This window comes from Parasteatoda tepidariorum, chromosome 3, assembly GCF_043381705.1.
Source record: "Parasteatoda tepidariorum isolate YZ-2023 chromosome 3, CAS_Ptep_4.0, whole genome shotgun sequence".
NCBI lineage: Eukaryota > Metazoa > Arthropoda > Arachnida > Araneae > Theridiidae > Parasteatoda > Parasteatoda tepidariorum.
The window spans coordinates 94,196,565-94,215,738 of record NC_092206.1 but is presented as its reverse complement, the minus strand read 5'-3'; the positions used below and the strand labels follow the sequence as shown (position 1 = coordinate 94,215,738).

The following is a 19,174-nucleotide window of genomic DNA, read 5'->3' as shown; positions in this document are numbered from 1 at the left end:
ATTGAATGAACACTTTTCGATTGTCCGTTAATTACTCAAAATCTTTAATAAAAAGGACTGATATTTAAACATTATTGTAGAAAAAGGTCATATTGTATTGTGAAAAAGGTCAATAATTATACTTGAAGGTCTGTAATTGAATGAAAAAAAATCTGAAAAAGACTGACGCTTAAAAGTAGCTGTAAAGCAACCAAATAACTCTCAGATTATGTTTGAATTAAGAAAATATCGTTCTCTTAAGGAAAAGTTTAGAAAACAAATGATATAAATCTTTAAAGGACAGAAAAATGTAAAAAAAGTTTAAAATCATAAAGATTTTTTTTAAAATTTATTTCTGTTTTTTTTTTTTTTTTTTTTTTTTTTTTTTTTTTTTTTTTAGATGAAAGGAAAAGGTGTTTACCAGATAGAATGGCTGTGGCAAAAGTCCAGAGCTGATATGATCTGTCGAAAAAACCTACGAGCTTCCTTCGGCGTCAATCGACCCTTCTTCACCAAATAATCGAATAGCTCACCTCCCGAGACATGCTCCAGTATCAGGTACCTGACATTACACAGATATATTGATACAATACAACCAATGAATAGATTTAAAGATTACAAAGTAGGTACAGTCACAAAATAAGAAAATACAGAGGGCAAAAAAAAAATTTAACACCCTGAACAACTTTTGACCTAATGATCAGATTTTCAAGTACTAGGATTCAATCTCAATGGTTAGAGGACTTTCCCCTAAATGTACTAATTAATTAGTAATAACAAATTAATAAAATCATAAATATACTAGCAATAATCACCCGAAATAAACGATTTAATTTTAAGTTAAGAAATCATAAGTAAATATACCTTTTCTGAATAAACGTATCTTTTTTTTCTATGGCTTTGGATTCCTGATCCTAAATGGTCAGCCACAATCAGGAAAATAGGGCCTCAAAAGTTTGGCCAGCTGAGGGGTTGAAAGTTTAAACCCATTAATGCTAGTTTTACTTTTTGTGTATTACGCAATATATCGAGAACTTTGAAAGAGAATCAAAAATTTTTTGTACCCAATTATAAAATTCATTTTTTTCTAAGATAATTTCAAGCAGAAAATCATTTTTTTAATAATTATTCATTACTTTTTATTACTTTATTAAATGATAAGTCGAAAAAATATTGAATTTTAAGGTACACAAATGTTTACATTATTTTAAAGAATGTAATTTTAAAAGACAAAAAACAAAGTTTGAAAGAAATCGGTCAAATAGCTCTTGAGAAATTGAACTTTTTATCACAAATTTTTCAAATTTGACAATCATAAGCGAATGTCTTATAATTTGATACTGAAAACTTAATAATTTGATCATTAGAATTTTTTCAGGGCGTTCCATGTTCTTTTTCTTCCTCTTTTTGAGCACTGTACATGGGTAAAAATTACACTTACTTACAAGCAAACTTAATCCTTTGATATATTCATGTATTAGAGTTAGGCAAAGAATAATTAACCATGCAGTCAATTAATTACTTTTCATTATTCCTTGTAACTAAATTTACAATTGTAATTTAGATAAGATGAAATCATAATTATAATTTTTTTAAAACTCGTAGTTTAATATTAATTGCAATAACGATTAAAGTTTTAACCGTAAATAACGATTATTATGATTAACGACTGAAATTGAAATTTTTAATAATGAATAATTGTAATTATAGATATTTATTACTTGCAATCGTAGTTTAATAATAGTTGTAATAATGATTAAAATTTTAATCGTAAATTATGAATGCTGGCAATAGAGATTAAAACTGTAATCATTAATTATGATAACCTGTAACCATGGACAATTGTTACATGCAAACTTAGTTCAGTACATGCTAACTAAGTATGATTATAACTGCAATTGTAATTAGGGTGCTGAAAATTCTTAGAGCTTAATATTTCCCCAGATCGCTGATTTTGCTTATTTTATTTTGGCTAATTTGTATGAAATTTTCCCCCAATTCACATGACTTATTTTTTATATTTTTTTCAATAAAATTTTGGAAGAAAAAGTTTGTATAATGTTAAAATGTTTCGATAATAATAAATTCTTTAACAAGAAAGTAATAATCTGATTTTGAAAAATTCTTAAACAAACTGGCATATGTGTTGAAAAAAAGAGACATATAAATATATTAAAATAGTAGTATTTCATAAAACGAAATTTAAGATCTCACTCATAAACTTAAAGAATTTAAATAAGCAAAAAAAAATTGTAGATATATTTGTTTTATATTTAACATAACAGGAAATGTTATTTTTAATTTTTATGCAATAAGTTGTCATGGCTTATAAGGAATTTGTTAAAGTAAAATTTTAAAATATACATATTTAATATTTTAATGATAATTTACTTTTTCAATTTTCTAATTCCTTACTTATCCAAGTACTACATTTTTAATTTAGCAACAGGATTTAACAATAGTCAGGATGTCAATTAGTCTAATTAGCTTAGAGTGTGCGCAATCATTCTCAAGTAGTTTAAAGTAAATGCGTGTTTGTTATTGTCGTGGGTCATTAAGGCAAAGGGTGCGATTCTTCTTGTTTTTCAGTAGCGCCATCTATGGCCAAGAATTCGAATTCAGCCACACCTATATGTCACAACCGTTTATGGGGCGGACCCATTCATACATCTATTCAATTCATCCACAGATCGCAATTTTGACCTGAATCAGAGAACAATCAATTTCCAATTCAGAACCATCAGAGCTATAATTTATTATAGGAGCGTGGAGGACTTGGTCATCAGACAGATTTATCGTGCACCAGTCACCATTTACTACACGAGGAGTCTTCGGCTGGCTGGATTTGAATTCCCGTTCTCACGAACTTGAGTCCAACGCCCGTCATCCAGGCTATCCCGGCCAAATGCGTGTTCATCATCCATAAATGACAACCTTCCTTTCTCTTTATGCATGCTGTCAATGACTTTAGATGCTTTATAGACTTTTAAAAGGGACGTTGTTGAAATCCTATAAAAATTACAATTTTCACTTCGGAAATATGTTAGGACTCTTTTAGAAGGTGCTTTATGAATTCTGATGGAATAGTGCGTGAAATTGAACATTACGATTGGGCAGACATGTAACTTTCTTAACAAACAATTATCTGAAAATATTTAGTAACACATGGGTTAGATGGTTTTGCTTACTTTTCTAGGGGTCAATCTTTAAATGCTATATTTTTTCGTACATATTTCTGTTAAATTAAATGGAAAAATATTAAATAATCGACTATAACAGTTTGCTGACTTAAATAACGTTTATGAAAGTTAAAGAGAAAAAAAAATTTGTATCTAATAATTTTTTTTATTATCAACACAGTCATTCCTTAGTATCTTTGAGAAACTATGGGTCCTTAGGACCTAGGGCTTTCGAATTTCTGAATCTTTTTTTTACTAAAAGTTAAAGTTAATCCTTATTTAAAATAATGAAAATCTCAACTCTAAAAACATACATAAAAAAAGAAATATTTTATGGTTAAGAAAAAATTCAATTATTAATTTATTTCTGTAATAATAATTCAAAAAATGAAAATCAAATTTCTATATAAATCAGAGGTGGCTATTGTGGACATGGGGCTAGAGTGAACATCTTGAATTACTTTTTAATTTATTGGTCAAATTTCTTTTGTGAGATATTGTAGATTGGCAACATTGAGGTACACATTCATGTGCAGTTGCGTAGTCACACTGTGAATACTTTAGTAGAAATTTGTAAAAGATCGTTTTTAAGGTGTAAAAGTAACTTTCAACTTTTTGCTTCACTCTTTTATTAACATATATTAACATATGTCCTCCTAAAGCTGATTAATTGATACTATACAGATCAAAAGGTAATATCAAAATCGATATCTTATAACGTATTATGACCTGTTGTTGAAATTCTGAAAATAAAATAAGCAAACAGTTGTCTTCGTGTAGTGAGTGTGGACACGCCATTGGAGGAAATGTGAATTGGTTACAAACGTTACACAACTGATGTTACTTATTTTCTAAATAAAAATGACTTTATGGAATGATATACACTTACAAATAATAGTTTTAATCTCAAGTGAAAAATTTAGCACCGAATCGTTATGTTAATCCATTTTTTTAAGGTTTCAAGAAAATTTAAAAGAGTTTTTTTTTACCGAGTAAGCTATAATTCAATATTAATATAGTCAAGTATTTATAATCCAGTATAGATGAATTCATGAAAAGACTGATTTTTTTATGGGTATGTTTACTTTTTGTCAGAAATTACAAAAAAACAAAATAACCCCGAACGTTCCTGACATGGCTTTTGCGATTTGTTTGAATTGCTCAAATGAAGGAAATATCGTTAAACTATGCAATCCGTGTGTTGTGCATTTGGACCATTTCATCATCCATTTAAAACTAAGGTTATTAAAATTAATTATACTTAAAATTGGTGCTATGCTTTCAAGTAAATCAAACTGAATAATAGTTTTCAAAGGTATTGATTTACGTTCGCGCTGTCTTTCTCAGGCTATAGGGAAATGATCTACCATAAATTAATACTTCACTTTAAATATGTCAATATTTATCCTCCAATAAGGCTTAGATTGAAATTAATAGCATTTTGGTTTTAGATATAACTTTCTGAATTGTATTAAACGAATGCGCAATAAGTAATCAAGTTCGTTTAAATGCCCTATAGCTTGTCCAAATGAAGGATTTTCTATTGTTGTGGAGCTTTTGTGGACAAAAATTTTTTTTAAAGTAAATTATTGTGGAAATATTAATTCTAGATATAAATCAGAATGCAGAAAACGTCCAAATTATTGTTAAAAATACTTCATGAATGAAAATAAATATATTAAATATCTTATTTCGACAAATTTTTAAAAAATATCCACCTCCTCTCCTTTCTAAAAAATCTTCTCAACTAAATTCAGCTCAAAAATCATTTTCATTTTCTGTTATAAACACAGAAAGAAACAATTGAGCTCAATTTTGTACATAAATCTTTTCCTGCGCTATTTTCTACTTTTTTCTCTCCGTATTTTTCGCGATGGAGAATTGCGTGACCCCCTTACCAATTTTGGCGTACTTGACGAGCTGTAACGCTTAACAGAATAGCCGAGTCCATTGTATTTGCTTATGCAGAATTGCTGTCAACATATAACAGAATATATATACATATAGAGTCATGGTGGCTCAAGGGATAGAGCGTTCGCCTTCCAACGAGGTGAACCCGGTTCGAATCCCTGAGATGGCTGGTCAATAAAAATTCAGCCTCCGGCTCGCACCGACCACAGTGCTGATGTGGAGTCCCCTTGTCGTCATGTAGTAGGTATTCGTAGTTTACACTCCATGTAACGCAAATGCAAATTAGTTCCATAAAAAATTCTCCACGAAGACAAATTTCTCCCAATACCCTATCCAGTAGTTCGTAGTAGAATGCCCTAATCACCATTGCTGTATACCCCGATCCAGGGAGAGTTAGGAAGTTTTATATAGTGACAACCACAATGACACATCCTAGACTAAATTCCATTCACTTTGAAGATTTTAAGATATAGCGATTTTAATTTTTCTCATATTTTTTAAATTGCAACCCTTTGTGCCACTGACATTGGAAATTGGTATGCTATGATGTATCATTGCGACGAACATTAAATAAAACTTCCCAACTCACCCTGGACTGAAGTGTACAACTACGGCGGTTAGATCGTTTTACTACGAATCCTGGGATCTTTGGTCCGTATCCTGCCTGCGGCTCATTCATCTCTCTCGTTCATTTCTCCATGCACAAGCGCTTCTTCTAAAAAATGAATATATGCTGTTTCATTTTTGAATACACAAAGCTTTCAAACCCTTCTATCCATTGCTTCGAAGTTGTTTTGACGCATTTTTGCTCAATTTTAAGAAACCCTTTTATGTGGTGTTTGTACTTAAACCTGTGATAATTGCGATTCTAATTATGGTTGTATTTCTAATCATAAATGCAGTTGTTTATAATCTAACTTAGAATTGCAATCGTAAATTATGGTTCTTTGCAATCACGGCCAAAAGTAATTGATTATTTGTAAATAATGATTTCAGTTTTAAGCGTTGATTATAACTATTTGCAATCACGATCAATCAAAATCAGGTCAATCATAACCACAAATACCCCAGAAAGTCAAAATTCTAAGAATTGTCTTATAATTTAAAACTTAAAATTTCTTGCTATTAGTGCAAAAAAAATATTAAAACACTTTTAGAGCAGTCGTACTAAATCTATGCATAATTGATTTGTTGATTCGAATCAATTTTTGTTGAATTAACATAATATATCCAGAAAATTGAAGAAAAAGAATCGCATAAAAGGTTTTGATTTTCATATGGAATTATTTTTAAATATCTTCGACTTTTTTCTAAAACTTACCTTAATAACCAAAGAAATTTTAATATCTGTTTCATAACGTAGTTCTTTTGGAAATAAGGAAGAGAGAAAATATTGAGCGTTTTCTAATTTCTCGAATCATGGAGAAAATCAAGTTTTAGGAATAGTCTAGTAATTTTATCTTCCAGAACTTTTATTATTGAACAAAAAAATATTAAAGCACTTTTGGAGTAATGCATTATTTTAGAATAATATTTTGTAAATTGAGTAAACATTAAAAGTTACTTTTAAGAAAATGTAATAAGAATTTCAATTAGAAACATTAGTAGAAAATACTTTTAAAATATTATCTTTTCATAACAAATTATCACTTTGTTTTATTAACCGAATCTCTTTATAAAGAATATTAATTTATGCAGCAAACGTCCCTTCGAAACAGAAAAGTTAAGAGAACAAACCAGAGGGCACTTTTGGCGAACTTCCATCATCGCTTTCGCCTTTACATTCTAATTTTCTTGAGGAAATAATTTTTGTGTGATCTAGAAGACCCTTAAGAATTGATTGGGCTTCTCTTTTCATGTAATAAGAGAAACTGATGAGGGAGAGGGGTAGGTAGAGAAAATTGAATCTTGTCATTTCACACACTGGTCCTGTCTTAACTGTAACCACGATCAATAAAATTATTTAATCAGTTGAAAGAAAATTTATGGTATGACTACCGCGTTTGGTGATCACTTCGTTCACCTTTCAAAATTATCTTGCACAACATATAAACTTTTATGGTAAACAAGCTGAATCCACTGCACAACTGAACTTAAATATTCTAATATGAGAACAAAAATATCTGTGAAATTAGCACTACTAAATATACTGCCATATGTTCCACTGATCATTTTATAGACACAATTTTTTCTTTCTAAAGTGGGTAACTCGGTGGCTACTGACTCAAAAGACCTTACTCTGGGAAATCTAACATTAAACTGGCTATGGCAAAATATTGGTATTGTCAAATTCAGAATTATCTTTTCAAAAGTTTGGCCTTTGTTGATCTCCATAGAAATCTGACTAATATTATGCGCGTCAAAAATTACACGTTACAGTCACAGATCCAAAGTGGAATTTCAATAACAGACCCTGCAACTTTAGTAACTAAGTTTTAATTTCTATAAAAATACAAAATTATTTTTAAAAAATTCTTAACATGTAAGTAACTATTCAATAGCGCTCAAACTATCACTTAAGATAACCTAACAAAATTAATCTCAGCAAATACTTAAACGTATAACTAATTTAGATAGAGAAATTTCGGCATTTTCGGTGCCACATAAAGGAAGTAAATGCATAGATAATTATGGAATTACTTTTTTGATCAAAATTAGACATGGGAGGGGAAGCAACAAGTAATATTAAATAGATGTTTTTTTTCTTCAAGCAAATGATGTAGGAGATGTAAGAGATAATAGAGAAATTTTGCAGAGTGTTTCCTTTCTTTTTAACTACAATGATCACGTTATTTGAGCTTTACAGAGCAAGAGCGAAAATTTTCCTACAAATCACAGTGTCTCTATGGATTAGAATTTAGAAATTTTTGACAATCAGTTAGAGTGTAGAAATTACAAAATTTTTGACACTGGTCCAGAAGAAACTAAGCTGAAAGGCAAGACTAGTCCCTACGTATTTTCATTGGTTCGTTTCCATAGATTAGATTTTGTTTTGAAAAAATTATAAAGTGAACACGCAAAAATTACGAAACAGAGAATGCTCAAAATTTTAATAAAATATGTTATTTTGGGATAAAAACACAGTCTAAAACACGAAAGAAAAAGAAAACAGAATTAAATTACTTTAGATGGATTGTTGATACGGAGGATCATTTTATTTTATTTTATAACCGTCGTTGAACTGCCGACCCTATTTTCGGGTATACGACTACTACTATTTATACGACCTACGGGTATACGACCTTGTTATTTAGAACCCAATCCAGAAGACAAGGGATCTCCTGGATCTAGAATTGGGAGAAATTTACCTTCGTGGAGGACTTTTTGATGGAACTAACCCACATTAGCGTCACATAGCGAGAGAAACCCAGTAAACCTCCCACGATTTGCTTGACGGCAAAGGGACTTTAACCCATGATCCATCTATTGCAGAGGATATTTTACGTCAGTACTGTGATCGGTGTGATCCGTGTGTAGAATTCGTATCGACCAGACATGGGTGGGATTTGAACCCTGGTCACCTCATTGGAAGGCAAAACCTTTGGTCAAACATCAAGCATTTTTAGGTCTTCCTCTTTTTCTTTTGCCAGGACAGTTCCAAGCAAACTTTGTAAGACTTTAAATTTTTCAGTCTTGTTTAGAACATGATTAATCCATCATTTCTATTCACGTTTTTTAATTTCTAATTTAATTAGTTTCTAATATATATATATATATATGTAACGAAATTAAACAAAAATGATTCTAAATTATTTTATTTATATTGTATTTAAAAACTTGGTATACGATCAAGATTAAAAAATACTTAAAAAGATGCTTAAAATAGTTGCCAGATGCCCGAATACATGTATTTTTTTCAATGCTGCTTGTATTGCCACCCAGTCTCAATTGTATAGGGTTCATTCTACTGTACTGCTCATTCTCCTACCACAAAAATTATTCTTGCTAAATCTTCCTGTGATCAAACAAACCTTTAAAACGCAAATAAGATATTATTAGAATCANATATATATATATATATATATATATATATATATATATATTCTGGAAGGACACCCTAAATTTTTTAAAGAAAAAAAAAATCTTACGAATAAACAAGAATATTTTTCGACTGTGCACTTCCATTTTGACTAACTGTGCGCTAAATAATTTGTAAATTAGTGAAACTTTCTAAATTTTTTAAATGAAAAATTATTTTTTTTAACAAAAGTACTTTTTGAATGTATTTTGGGACAATCTTTATGAATGATCAGATTTTTTTATACTGTAAGTGTTTGTAATATTACAAAGCTGTTTTTAAGCATTTTTATTAATCTAAAAATTATATAATAATACATAACTTTGGATTATCATTAGAAAAATTATTTCGCAAAAATGCATAAAATTTATTGGTTATGCAATTAACAAACATCATTTTAATTCTTTATTGTTTGCAAATCATATCTATTAAGCCAATGTCGAAAAAAAGTCAGATACTTACAAATATTTTTTGTTTTCATAAACGTCGTACAAGCCAAGGACATGAGGATGTTCTATGAGTTTCATTATGGCTATTTCCCTTTCAACCTGTAAGCAACAAAAAAATTGTTTTATTTATCAACCGATAAGTAACAAACTGTTTGTGAGTTTGCTAAGATTTGGGAACTTCTCTATCCATATTTCTGCAGTACTCAGTGTTTGTTTAAAAAATTAATCATAATTTAATAAGTTTTTAAAATATGGTTTTAATCTATTTTTCAAAACATAAACTTCCGTTTTTAATTTGGCCTTAAGCTAATCATTATTCAAAATATGACAATAATTTTTTTAACAAGTCTTAAAATTATCATTTTTGAAAATATAGTAACTATTTCTTTTAAATGGGTCTTAATCTAATTATATTTCAAGACTTCGTAAACAGTTTTTTTAAAATGGTCTTGAGTTAATGGAATTTCACGAAAAAAAATTCTGGATATATAAAATAATTTCCATACATATAAAAGAGCTTGCCATGCTCAGAGATTTAAAATTACGAAAGTGTCCCTACTGACTAAATCTTTCAATGTTTTAAAATTGCATATTTTCCCAAAAAGCATTCTTTTTTCTAAAATTTTTGCGTCTAAAAATAATCAAAGAATGTTTTTATGAGTTCATAGTTTTGTAGATTACTATATTTATAAAAATGGTTTGGAAAAATAAAAATTACATCTGAGTCATAGAAATGAATAATTTGAAACAAAAGTAAAACAAGAAATATGCTTGAAATTAGGAAATTTTTGTAGCTTCTATAGCTGAAAAAAAGAAAAGTTGACTGTATTTCGCGTGTGCGATCACGGTTTTCCTCATTTGGACAATACTGCGGTTAAATGTTGAGAACAGAAACAGGGAAGGAGCACAGAACAGGCATTAACAGGGAAGGAGAATCAAGGGAAACCGATGGGAAGACGGTATGGCCCAGCTGGGAATGGATGGCATTCCTTGCTTATGCAACTTCAGGGGTGCTCTGAAATTTAGATTAAAAGGACATAACACAGATGTCCATGACAAAGAGTTTGATAAATCATCAATACATTGTTAGGGCCTGTTGACTTATATTTATTTTAGTAAAGCTCTGTTTATTTCGATGCTTTTGAATATTGCTTCTTTCACATCAATGTCAATTCTCTAGAACAATGCTTCCCAAACTTATGACTTTTGCGTAGTCTTTCTAAATTTTTCGTAACGCTAAGTACCTTTAATAAAAAATAGATGAATTTTTTACTGTAAAGAAATTTCACAAAAGTTAAAAACCACAACTGACTGTTGACACTACTAATTATTAACTGTTAACTCTGCAAAAAATTGCCAATCGAAAAATACGTAATCGTAAATTTTCATGGCTAGCTTTGTTTTTAAATAAAATTTTTTGAAATTTTCGTTTGTTGCAAGATATTTCGCATAAGAATGCGTACCCTCGCTAAACAGTTTCCGTACCCCTGGGGGTACGTGTGCCACACTTTGGGAAACACTGTTCCAGAACTCCCTCATGCATTACGCATGGAACCAGTACCAAGCATACTTGTGAGTCGAACACTGGAGGTTCTGCGTTGGGCTGACCACTCTACAAGAACATTTGCTCTTGCACCTCAGAGCCCAAAGGTCAAGAAAACTGAGATGAGCACAGTAGGCCTTGACCCTCTATGGGCTGCCGTACCACTGAGTTGAGTTGAGCATTACGCATAGAATTATCTTTTGCTTTGATTTACCGCTTTCGGCCACAACCCTTCCTCTAGCTACCGCGGTTTCTTTAGCTTCCCCCATCAGTTTCCTTCTCCCTTTTTTGGTCGATAACTTAGCATTATCTTGTTTTTGATTAGTTTCCCCTTTCATTGCTTGTTGTCTTACTGAACATGAGCGTCGTGAACTGGCCTTCGAAAAATGCGGACCTTTAATCTATTCTAACTATGAAGATAATGGAATTTTTTATTTTAGAGTAAATAAATCATAGGTTTAAAAGACAATGATAAATAATTAAAAAAAAAATAGGTAAGTAAACACTCTCACCTTTTGTAAAACAGATTCACTTAGTTTTTCCCTGTTGATTATTTTGATGGCAACTTTCCTGCCTGTGATGCAGTGAACGCCCAGCTTGACGAGACCTGCAAAAATACACATTCATTTTATGTGTTTATCACATGAAAGAAAAACAAAAAAATGCATTCACAAATGGACTTCATCACGTGATTTCAGTTGTTTCCGTACGCGTGTGAAAAAAGCAGAATGAAAACCCATTAGGAAACGGTTAAACTCGAAAAAAACAGTTTGTTATTCAAATTCTTTAAGAAAAAAAGATGCATTCTATAGATGCATTCTAATGTAAAGATTCAAAATGAATCTCGCATGAATGGCGTTTATGTTCAGAAAAATATTCATATTATTGGATTTTTGAAATTAATATTATGGGGAGTTGTATGTGTAAAAATATGAGTAACTAAATTGAGTGGTATATTTGACACTAGACTTTCACTTCCAAGTATCCTGCCTGTGGAAGTGAATGACTCCACTTCGTTTGCAGGTAGGGAATGCATATCTGCACTTTTTTCCCCGACACAGGTATAGCAGATAGAATTTTTCCATTTAAGAATTCGGAGTCTTTTCTAATAACAGAATTCTATCGAAAACATTGAATCACATTCTCTAATCATCGCATTGCATCACATTCTTTTCTATATTAAAATAGACCTTTATTTTTTCAAAAAAGCAGAAGTATTTTTTTCAACCTGTACGAATTTCACATTCAGAATAAAAGTGTAAACGTAGGCAATACCGGGCAATAGGCATTAACATTGAAAAACAACAGCATGAAAAACCAGGCAACCAATCTCATATCTCCATGGATTATTTATTAATAATAACCAGTCATTATTAATATTTACAACGCCCTTTTTTAAATGTGATAAAAAAGGCTCATTAATCATCATGCCCGGTATTCCTTATACTGATACGTAATAAATAGAAATATTTTTTTCCAACCTGTATGAATTTCACATTTAGGATAAAAGTATAAGTGTAGACACTACCGGACAATAGGCAATAACCTTAAAAATCAACAGCATAAGAAAAACGTGTCACCGAAACTCGTATCCCCACTGATTATCATTCATAATAACCAGCGATCATTAATATTTACAACTTCCTTTTTTAAACAGTTAAAAGAAAAGACTTTTAAAAAAGGCTCATTAATCATCCTATTTGGTATTCCTTATACTGATGTGTTTTTTTAAAGTTAAGGACTATTGCCCAGAATTTTCTACACTGAAGTTTTTCTCACAGTCAAGCACTATTGCCAGAATTCCCATCACTGAAATTTTTAAAACAATATTCCATTCCCATAGGAAGTTTACCGCTCTGTCTAATTATTCATATAAAAACAACATGAAGGTTACAATACAGGCATTACAGATTCTGCTATCACAGTCAATAAAAATCAGTTTCTGCTAACGTAGCTTTACCACCCAGTTGAAGTAGCAAAGTTGGATATTCACCTACCGCGACTTGATCCGAGGTTGGATTCCCCTATCTAAAAGCTGGAGGTTATATTGGATTGCACTTTTTTAGATGCTCAGAATCAACCCTTATGCAATGTCCCTGTCAGTTTAATAGCGGGTAAAATATACCCATTTTTGTGTAGCGTATCTGTTTTCATATTCTTTTGGAGATGGTATCTGTTTTCATATTCTTTTTGTAATACTCAGTAATTAATTAGTATATCAAAATTATGTCTTTCGAAATCTGAGCAACTTAGTATAAGAAAACCTAATTTTTAGACCAAGAGTCATTAAGAACAATTCTATTTTTTTTAATTAGCATCACCAATTATTAAGTTTATATTGGATCTTTTCTTGAGTATAAGTAAAATCAACTTTAATTCATTATCATAAAAACTCTATAGAAAGTATTGAATATTTCCTAAATAAAAAAAACACTTTTTTCCTTAACCTTTCCTTTGTAAGGCAAATGTTACTCAAAATACGTCTGATAAATAAATAAATAAATCAAAGAAAGAGGATAAGTAATGAGGATGTGATGATTATACCGCACAGTCACCTGAGAACGAGGATAAGAAAAAAATGGCGTAGGGCACAACCACCAACGGTGACAAATGGCGACTGTTTTATGGCCCCAATGCTTTCAGTCTTATGAAAGTCTCGATATTAGCTTTTTCTTTCGGAAATAAGGTCTCTTGCGTCATTGTCTCGAACAATTTTTTCTTATTTCTCTTTGCGTAAGAATTAACAAACCATGAACTGACGTCACTGACGCCTTACTTTTTTTTCAAACACTTTTCTGTAAAGAGTTCAAACTTTCAACGGAATGATCCTCATTGGGTATTTGAAAATTGCGATAGACATGGAATTCCAAGATTAAGTCGCGTTCGTAAATGAATGAAAAGGGAATTAATCAGTTTTTGGAATGGTAATTAGTCGAATGTCTACCATAGTCCTTCTCTTATCTCTGTAAACAATAACGTTTTTAATCAGAATTTAAATATTTTCACTGCTCACACAAGTATCTTTGATACAATTAGTTAAAAACAATCCCGATATTATAGAAAAAGCAAATCTCTTTTCTTTTATTTAAAACTTTCCTGGTCGCATTAAGTTACGCGACGATTTATAGTAAAGGATAATATTTAAGAAACAATATTTCGTGATGCAATTTTAAAATATTTAAGGTTAATAAAAAATGTCTGAAACATGAACCACTAGTTTCTTACACTCTAATAAAAGATAAGTTTAATTCCTTCTTTCTTTAATTGTTTAATTTTGAGCTAATGAGGAGCAAAAAAGTGTAAAATTTCAGCCAGAGGATTGTGTTCCTCATTTCTTGTTCTGATTCCATTTTTGCCTAGGTTCGATTCCGGGTCATATAAAATATACGTATAAAAAAAGATTATATGTTTGCCGAAAAGAATTTGATGGGTTTCACCCCTAATCGTTTCCAGTAACGAACGCAATTTACTCAATTCGTAGTACGGTTACTTATTCCTAACATATGTTTCGGTGTTTTCTGAAATAAGTGTTATGAATTCTGTTATTTAATTAATTGTCGATTTTGATATATACATTTGATACACACTTTTCTTTGTTGTTGTTATATAATAATCGCCCCTAAATGTTCGAAAATTATTAACTCCGAATTTATATTAAACTATTTTAGTTCAATAAATAACGTTAATGCTGTTATTCCGGCACGTTTTACAGGTGGTTATTAAATTTCTAAGAACACTATTTTAATTTGAGAAAGGAAATCGAATTTTGTTTTCAACCTTTTTTTCTTCTCATTCTTAGGCAACTAAGTTATCAGTCCATTTTACCAGTGTCGCGACAATTCGTCGGGGAGATAATTCATTGAGGGAACAATTCGTTGCAAGCACACTTCGTCTTGATGACAATTCGGTTAAGTCCAATTTGTATCAGCGGCAATTCGTTGTGGTCCCAACTTGTTGCGAGTACTATTCTTGGTGAGCATAATTTCCAGTGGTTTCGATGAAATACTTCTATTTATGAAGAAAAAACTCTTTCATTGTCCACAAAAGCTAACTAATCGTTAGCTGTCCACAAAAGATACCATATCGGACAGCATCAGTCACAGCTCTCTGAGTCCTTCGAGTAATATCTCCACTGGACATAATCATCTACAACGATGCACAGATGATAAATTTCCTTAGGAACTAGAAGATAAAACCAGTTATGCACAAAATATAGAACCGCAAATTGTTCATAACACTATACACTCAGCCTACTTCAAAATACTAACAGAATCAGACGGAGTAACAGGGAATAATAGAACATCTTGAAATATTTACACAGATGGTTCCAAACAAGATGGTGGAGAGGGAGCAAGGATGAAGTTAAAAATGAAATTGGATTCAAGCTGAACAAAGACTGTAAGATCTGCCAAGTGGAGGCCCTGGTAATTAAAGAGACCAACTAGAAACCAGCATAACAATCTGAACTGAAACTTGATCCAGACTACAGACATTAAATGATTATTACACAAAAAACGAAATTATAATAGTCAACCAATGGCTCATTAATAATAAAGAAATGTCACCAGTAATAAGAAAGTAGATTAAAACCCGCGCAGGTTTCGACGGGAATGAGCTTGCAGATCAAATGGCTAAACAGATAGAAACATTCAGCAACTCAATAAACTCCCTCCTATATATCAAAGATCCTACATTGAAAGCATCCTAAAGGAAGAGATCTTCATTCAATTGCAAATAGATCGGACAACTGAAAAAAATATCAGGTTTCTTAAAAAAAAAATCTGAATCATTAAAAAAAAAAACATTTTCATCCAGACAAATTATACAATATCTAATAAAACATAGTCCGCTTAGAACGTATGTTTTTGTATCTGATTTCGTAGCTTAAAATATCGTCTGCACTTATTAATTTGCATACTTGAGATCACCTTCTTGAACCGTTAAGATTGAGACCTAGAACGTGAAGAACCAATCATTAGATCAAAAGTTATTCAAGGTTGTTAATTTTTTTAAATTTGCACATAGCACATCTTTTCAAGATATTATTATGCTGGGAGCAAATGACTAGACGCAATAATTATTTGGGGAAAGAAATTCAAATAAGGTGGTTTTAGAGTCTTACGCAAACACTGCTCATAAACCTTCGCCACCTTGTAAGTAACAATAGGCAAATCACGAAACCCTCATAACTTCTGTGCTTTCGTAATATTTGAACAGTCACTAATTAAACATTTAGTTACCTTTTTGAGACAATGCAAGAGTTATGCCTTCAAATTTAAATATCAAAACGCAAGAAATTCTGCCCACGACGAATTATCGCTGCAACGAGTTGTGCCTGCTACGAACTATGCTCCTGACGAATTGTGACCATTATAAATTACCGCTGCGAGGAGTTTTGCCAGCGATGAATTGTGCCCAGAATGAATTGTACTTTCGAAGATTTGACACCGTGACGAATTGCGCTCACGAAAACTTTCCCTTGATAAATTGTTCATGGCGTGCCGTTGTGGCTCAGGGGACAGAGAGTTTGCCTTCCTATGAACCGGGTTCAAATCCCAGCAATAGCTGGTCGATACGAATTCCGCACCCGGCCAGCTCCGTCCACAGTGCTGACATAAAAATATCCTCAGTAGTAACCGGATTATGGGTTAGAATCCCCTTTTCCTCAGGCTAACCGTGGGGGGTCATCGTGGTTTTCCTCTCCATTTAACGCAAATGAGGTTTTGTTTCATCATCCACAAAGGTAAATTTTACTCAATATTTGATCCAGATGTTCCCTTATCTTCAATATTGGGTTTAAAATTTCAAGGCCACGGAGTTGAACATTAGTAGTCGTAAACCCAAAAATTGGGTCGGCTGTTCAATGACGATAATAAAATTGTTCGTGACGAATTGATTCAGGATCTAGTTTACCAACTCATGTTCGGTATAATACCAACTAGAAGAGCGTTTTTATCTTTAGAGATATTCAAGATATAACAATTCAAGATAAAACTGTTCTTTCCACAACGTTAACGAATTAATACACTTTTATTGTTGAAATAATAGCAAAACATGGGACTGTTTTTTCTAAAAATCCTTCTCACGGTATGATGTAATTATATAATTTGTTAAGGATGTTATTCTGTAATTTTACTGTTGAAACTCTTTTCTCTTAATTATTTCTTATTTCATTTATTTATATATTTACAAACATCTAAAAAATATGAAAGAAAAGAAAAAAACAAACATTTTGTTGGCTTAGTTAACAATAATGAAATCTCTATTTATTTTCACTTTTTGCACATTTTGTCATATTTCAGGAATTATTTAATCAAACCAAAATCTTTTGCAAAATGTTACAAAAATTTTTAATCCGTAGACTCCCACGCTAGAAAATACTTTTTTAACAATTAAAAACTTTTTAATTTCAAGTATTAAGACAAACGTTTGAATAATTTAAAGCTGGGGAATTGTAAACAAAGAATAAATAAATAAAAATTTGAAAGAAATTAGTAGAATAGTTCTTTAACGACAAGAATTTAAAAATTCGACTTTTTGAAATTTTATTATTCAGAAACTTGATCGCTTATATCCAGCTTTGTAGTATGTCATTTTAAATTTCCTAATTTAATATTATTTGAAAATTTTTATACTTTATAATTCAAGTTCTTTCAAAAAATAATAAATAATACGTGTAAAACAATTATTTCTTTGGAAAAACAGACTTCATAATTGCATGCAAATTTTTTTTGATTCGCTTACTAGTTTAAGAGCTGTTTTTAAATACCGAAAAAAATATCAAATTAAAGTGTCCGAACTTTCATAGATTATTCTGACCAAACCACTACCCAGATATCGGCTAACCCGCATATTTTACTAACCAGCGGGATCATGGTCGAAATACTTTGAAAAAAATATATAGATGTTAATTCAGAGAAAGTACGTCTTGGTGGTTAATTTAGTTATTTAAAATACTAAGTTAAGCCCATTAAAAATGAGATTCAGCTTAAAATTTTACGAATTTAAATCAATTATAATCTTTCATTTTTTTGTCATAAATTCACTTGATAAAATATCCATTTGCTCCATTACAAAACGTAAATATCCACTGTTGTTATTCATGCATCTGTCAGTAATTTCAATGAGATCGAAAGCAAATAGCCAATATCCAATATCATTTACATACAACGGAGAAAACAAATGATAAATCTTATTGTGATTGCAAAACAATGTGGTTCATTTTCAGGAGGGGACTTTTTTTGTTACCCAAAATGATACAAAAGCAAGAGCAGCATTATATTCATTGACACGATCCCGATAATTTGTTGTCTCGATTGAGTTCTCACGTAGTAAATTTTGTTGCAAATCATTAATTATTGCTAAGTTTGGCAACTTCATTTTTTATCATACTTGGCACTAGTTTTCTTTTCTTTCTTTTTTTTCTTTAAGTTTTTTTTACTTGTATACTTCTTAGAATAATTTTTCCCCCCAGAAGTGAGCAGCTCAAAAACTAAATATTTCCGTCATGGAACCAGTTTTATGTTCTTCAACATCAGTAGTAAAATTTAGCATAAATCCTCCCTAGCATTCTTTTAATGTTGCGTTTTTCATAACTGTTATCAACACTTTCTTCTGCACTTTAAGCAAGCCTTTTTTTGTTTATGTTTAAAACGCGTAACAGCATGACTAATACTCACTTTTCACTGAATAACAATAGCAATTAAATAAAAGTATTATTATTGAAACTGAATTTCTGAAATATGACAAAATGTGCAAAAAGTAAAAGTAAATAATAGAGATTTCATTATTGTTAACTAAGCCAACGTTGGATCAAGCAAAATATTTCTATGTGAGTAAATAAATAAATAAATGAAATAAAAAATAATTAAGCAAAAAAAGTTTCAACAGTAAAATTACAGAATAACATCCTTAACAAATTATATAATTACATTATACTGTGAGAAAGATGTTTAGAAAAAAACAGTCCTATGTCCTGCTATTATTTTAACAATAAAAGTGTATTGATTCGTTAACGTTGTGAGAAGAACCGTTTTATCTTGTATTGTTTTATCCTGAATATCTCTAAAAATAACAAGGCTCTTAGAATTGGTAT

At 30.8% G+C, this 19,174-nt stretch overlaps 1 protein-coding gene across 2 annotated transcripts in view; it reads right to left on the bottom strand.

The window, feature by feature from the left end:
- Window positions 1-19,174, bottom strand: part of LOC107451732 (serine/threonine-protein kinase BRSK2-like) — an 86,186-nt gene that overhangs the window by 28,477 nt on the left and 38,535 nt on the right. For both annotated transcript variants that reach the window (XM_071179018.1, XM_071179019.1), the window contains exons 2-4: window positions 11,592-11,686; window positions 9,550-9,635; window positions 401-541 (exon numbers count right to left, since the gene is read on the bottom strand). In XM_071179018.1, coding sequence (XP_071035119.1) covers window positions 401-541; window positions 9,550-9,635; window positions 11,592-11,686 — 322 coding nt within the window. The remainder of the gene's footprint in view (window positions 1-400; window positions 542-9,549; window positions 9,636-11,591; window positions 11,687-19,174) is intronic.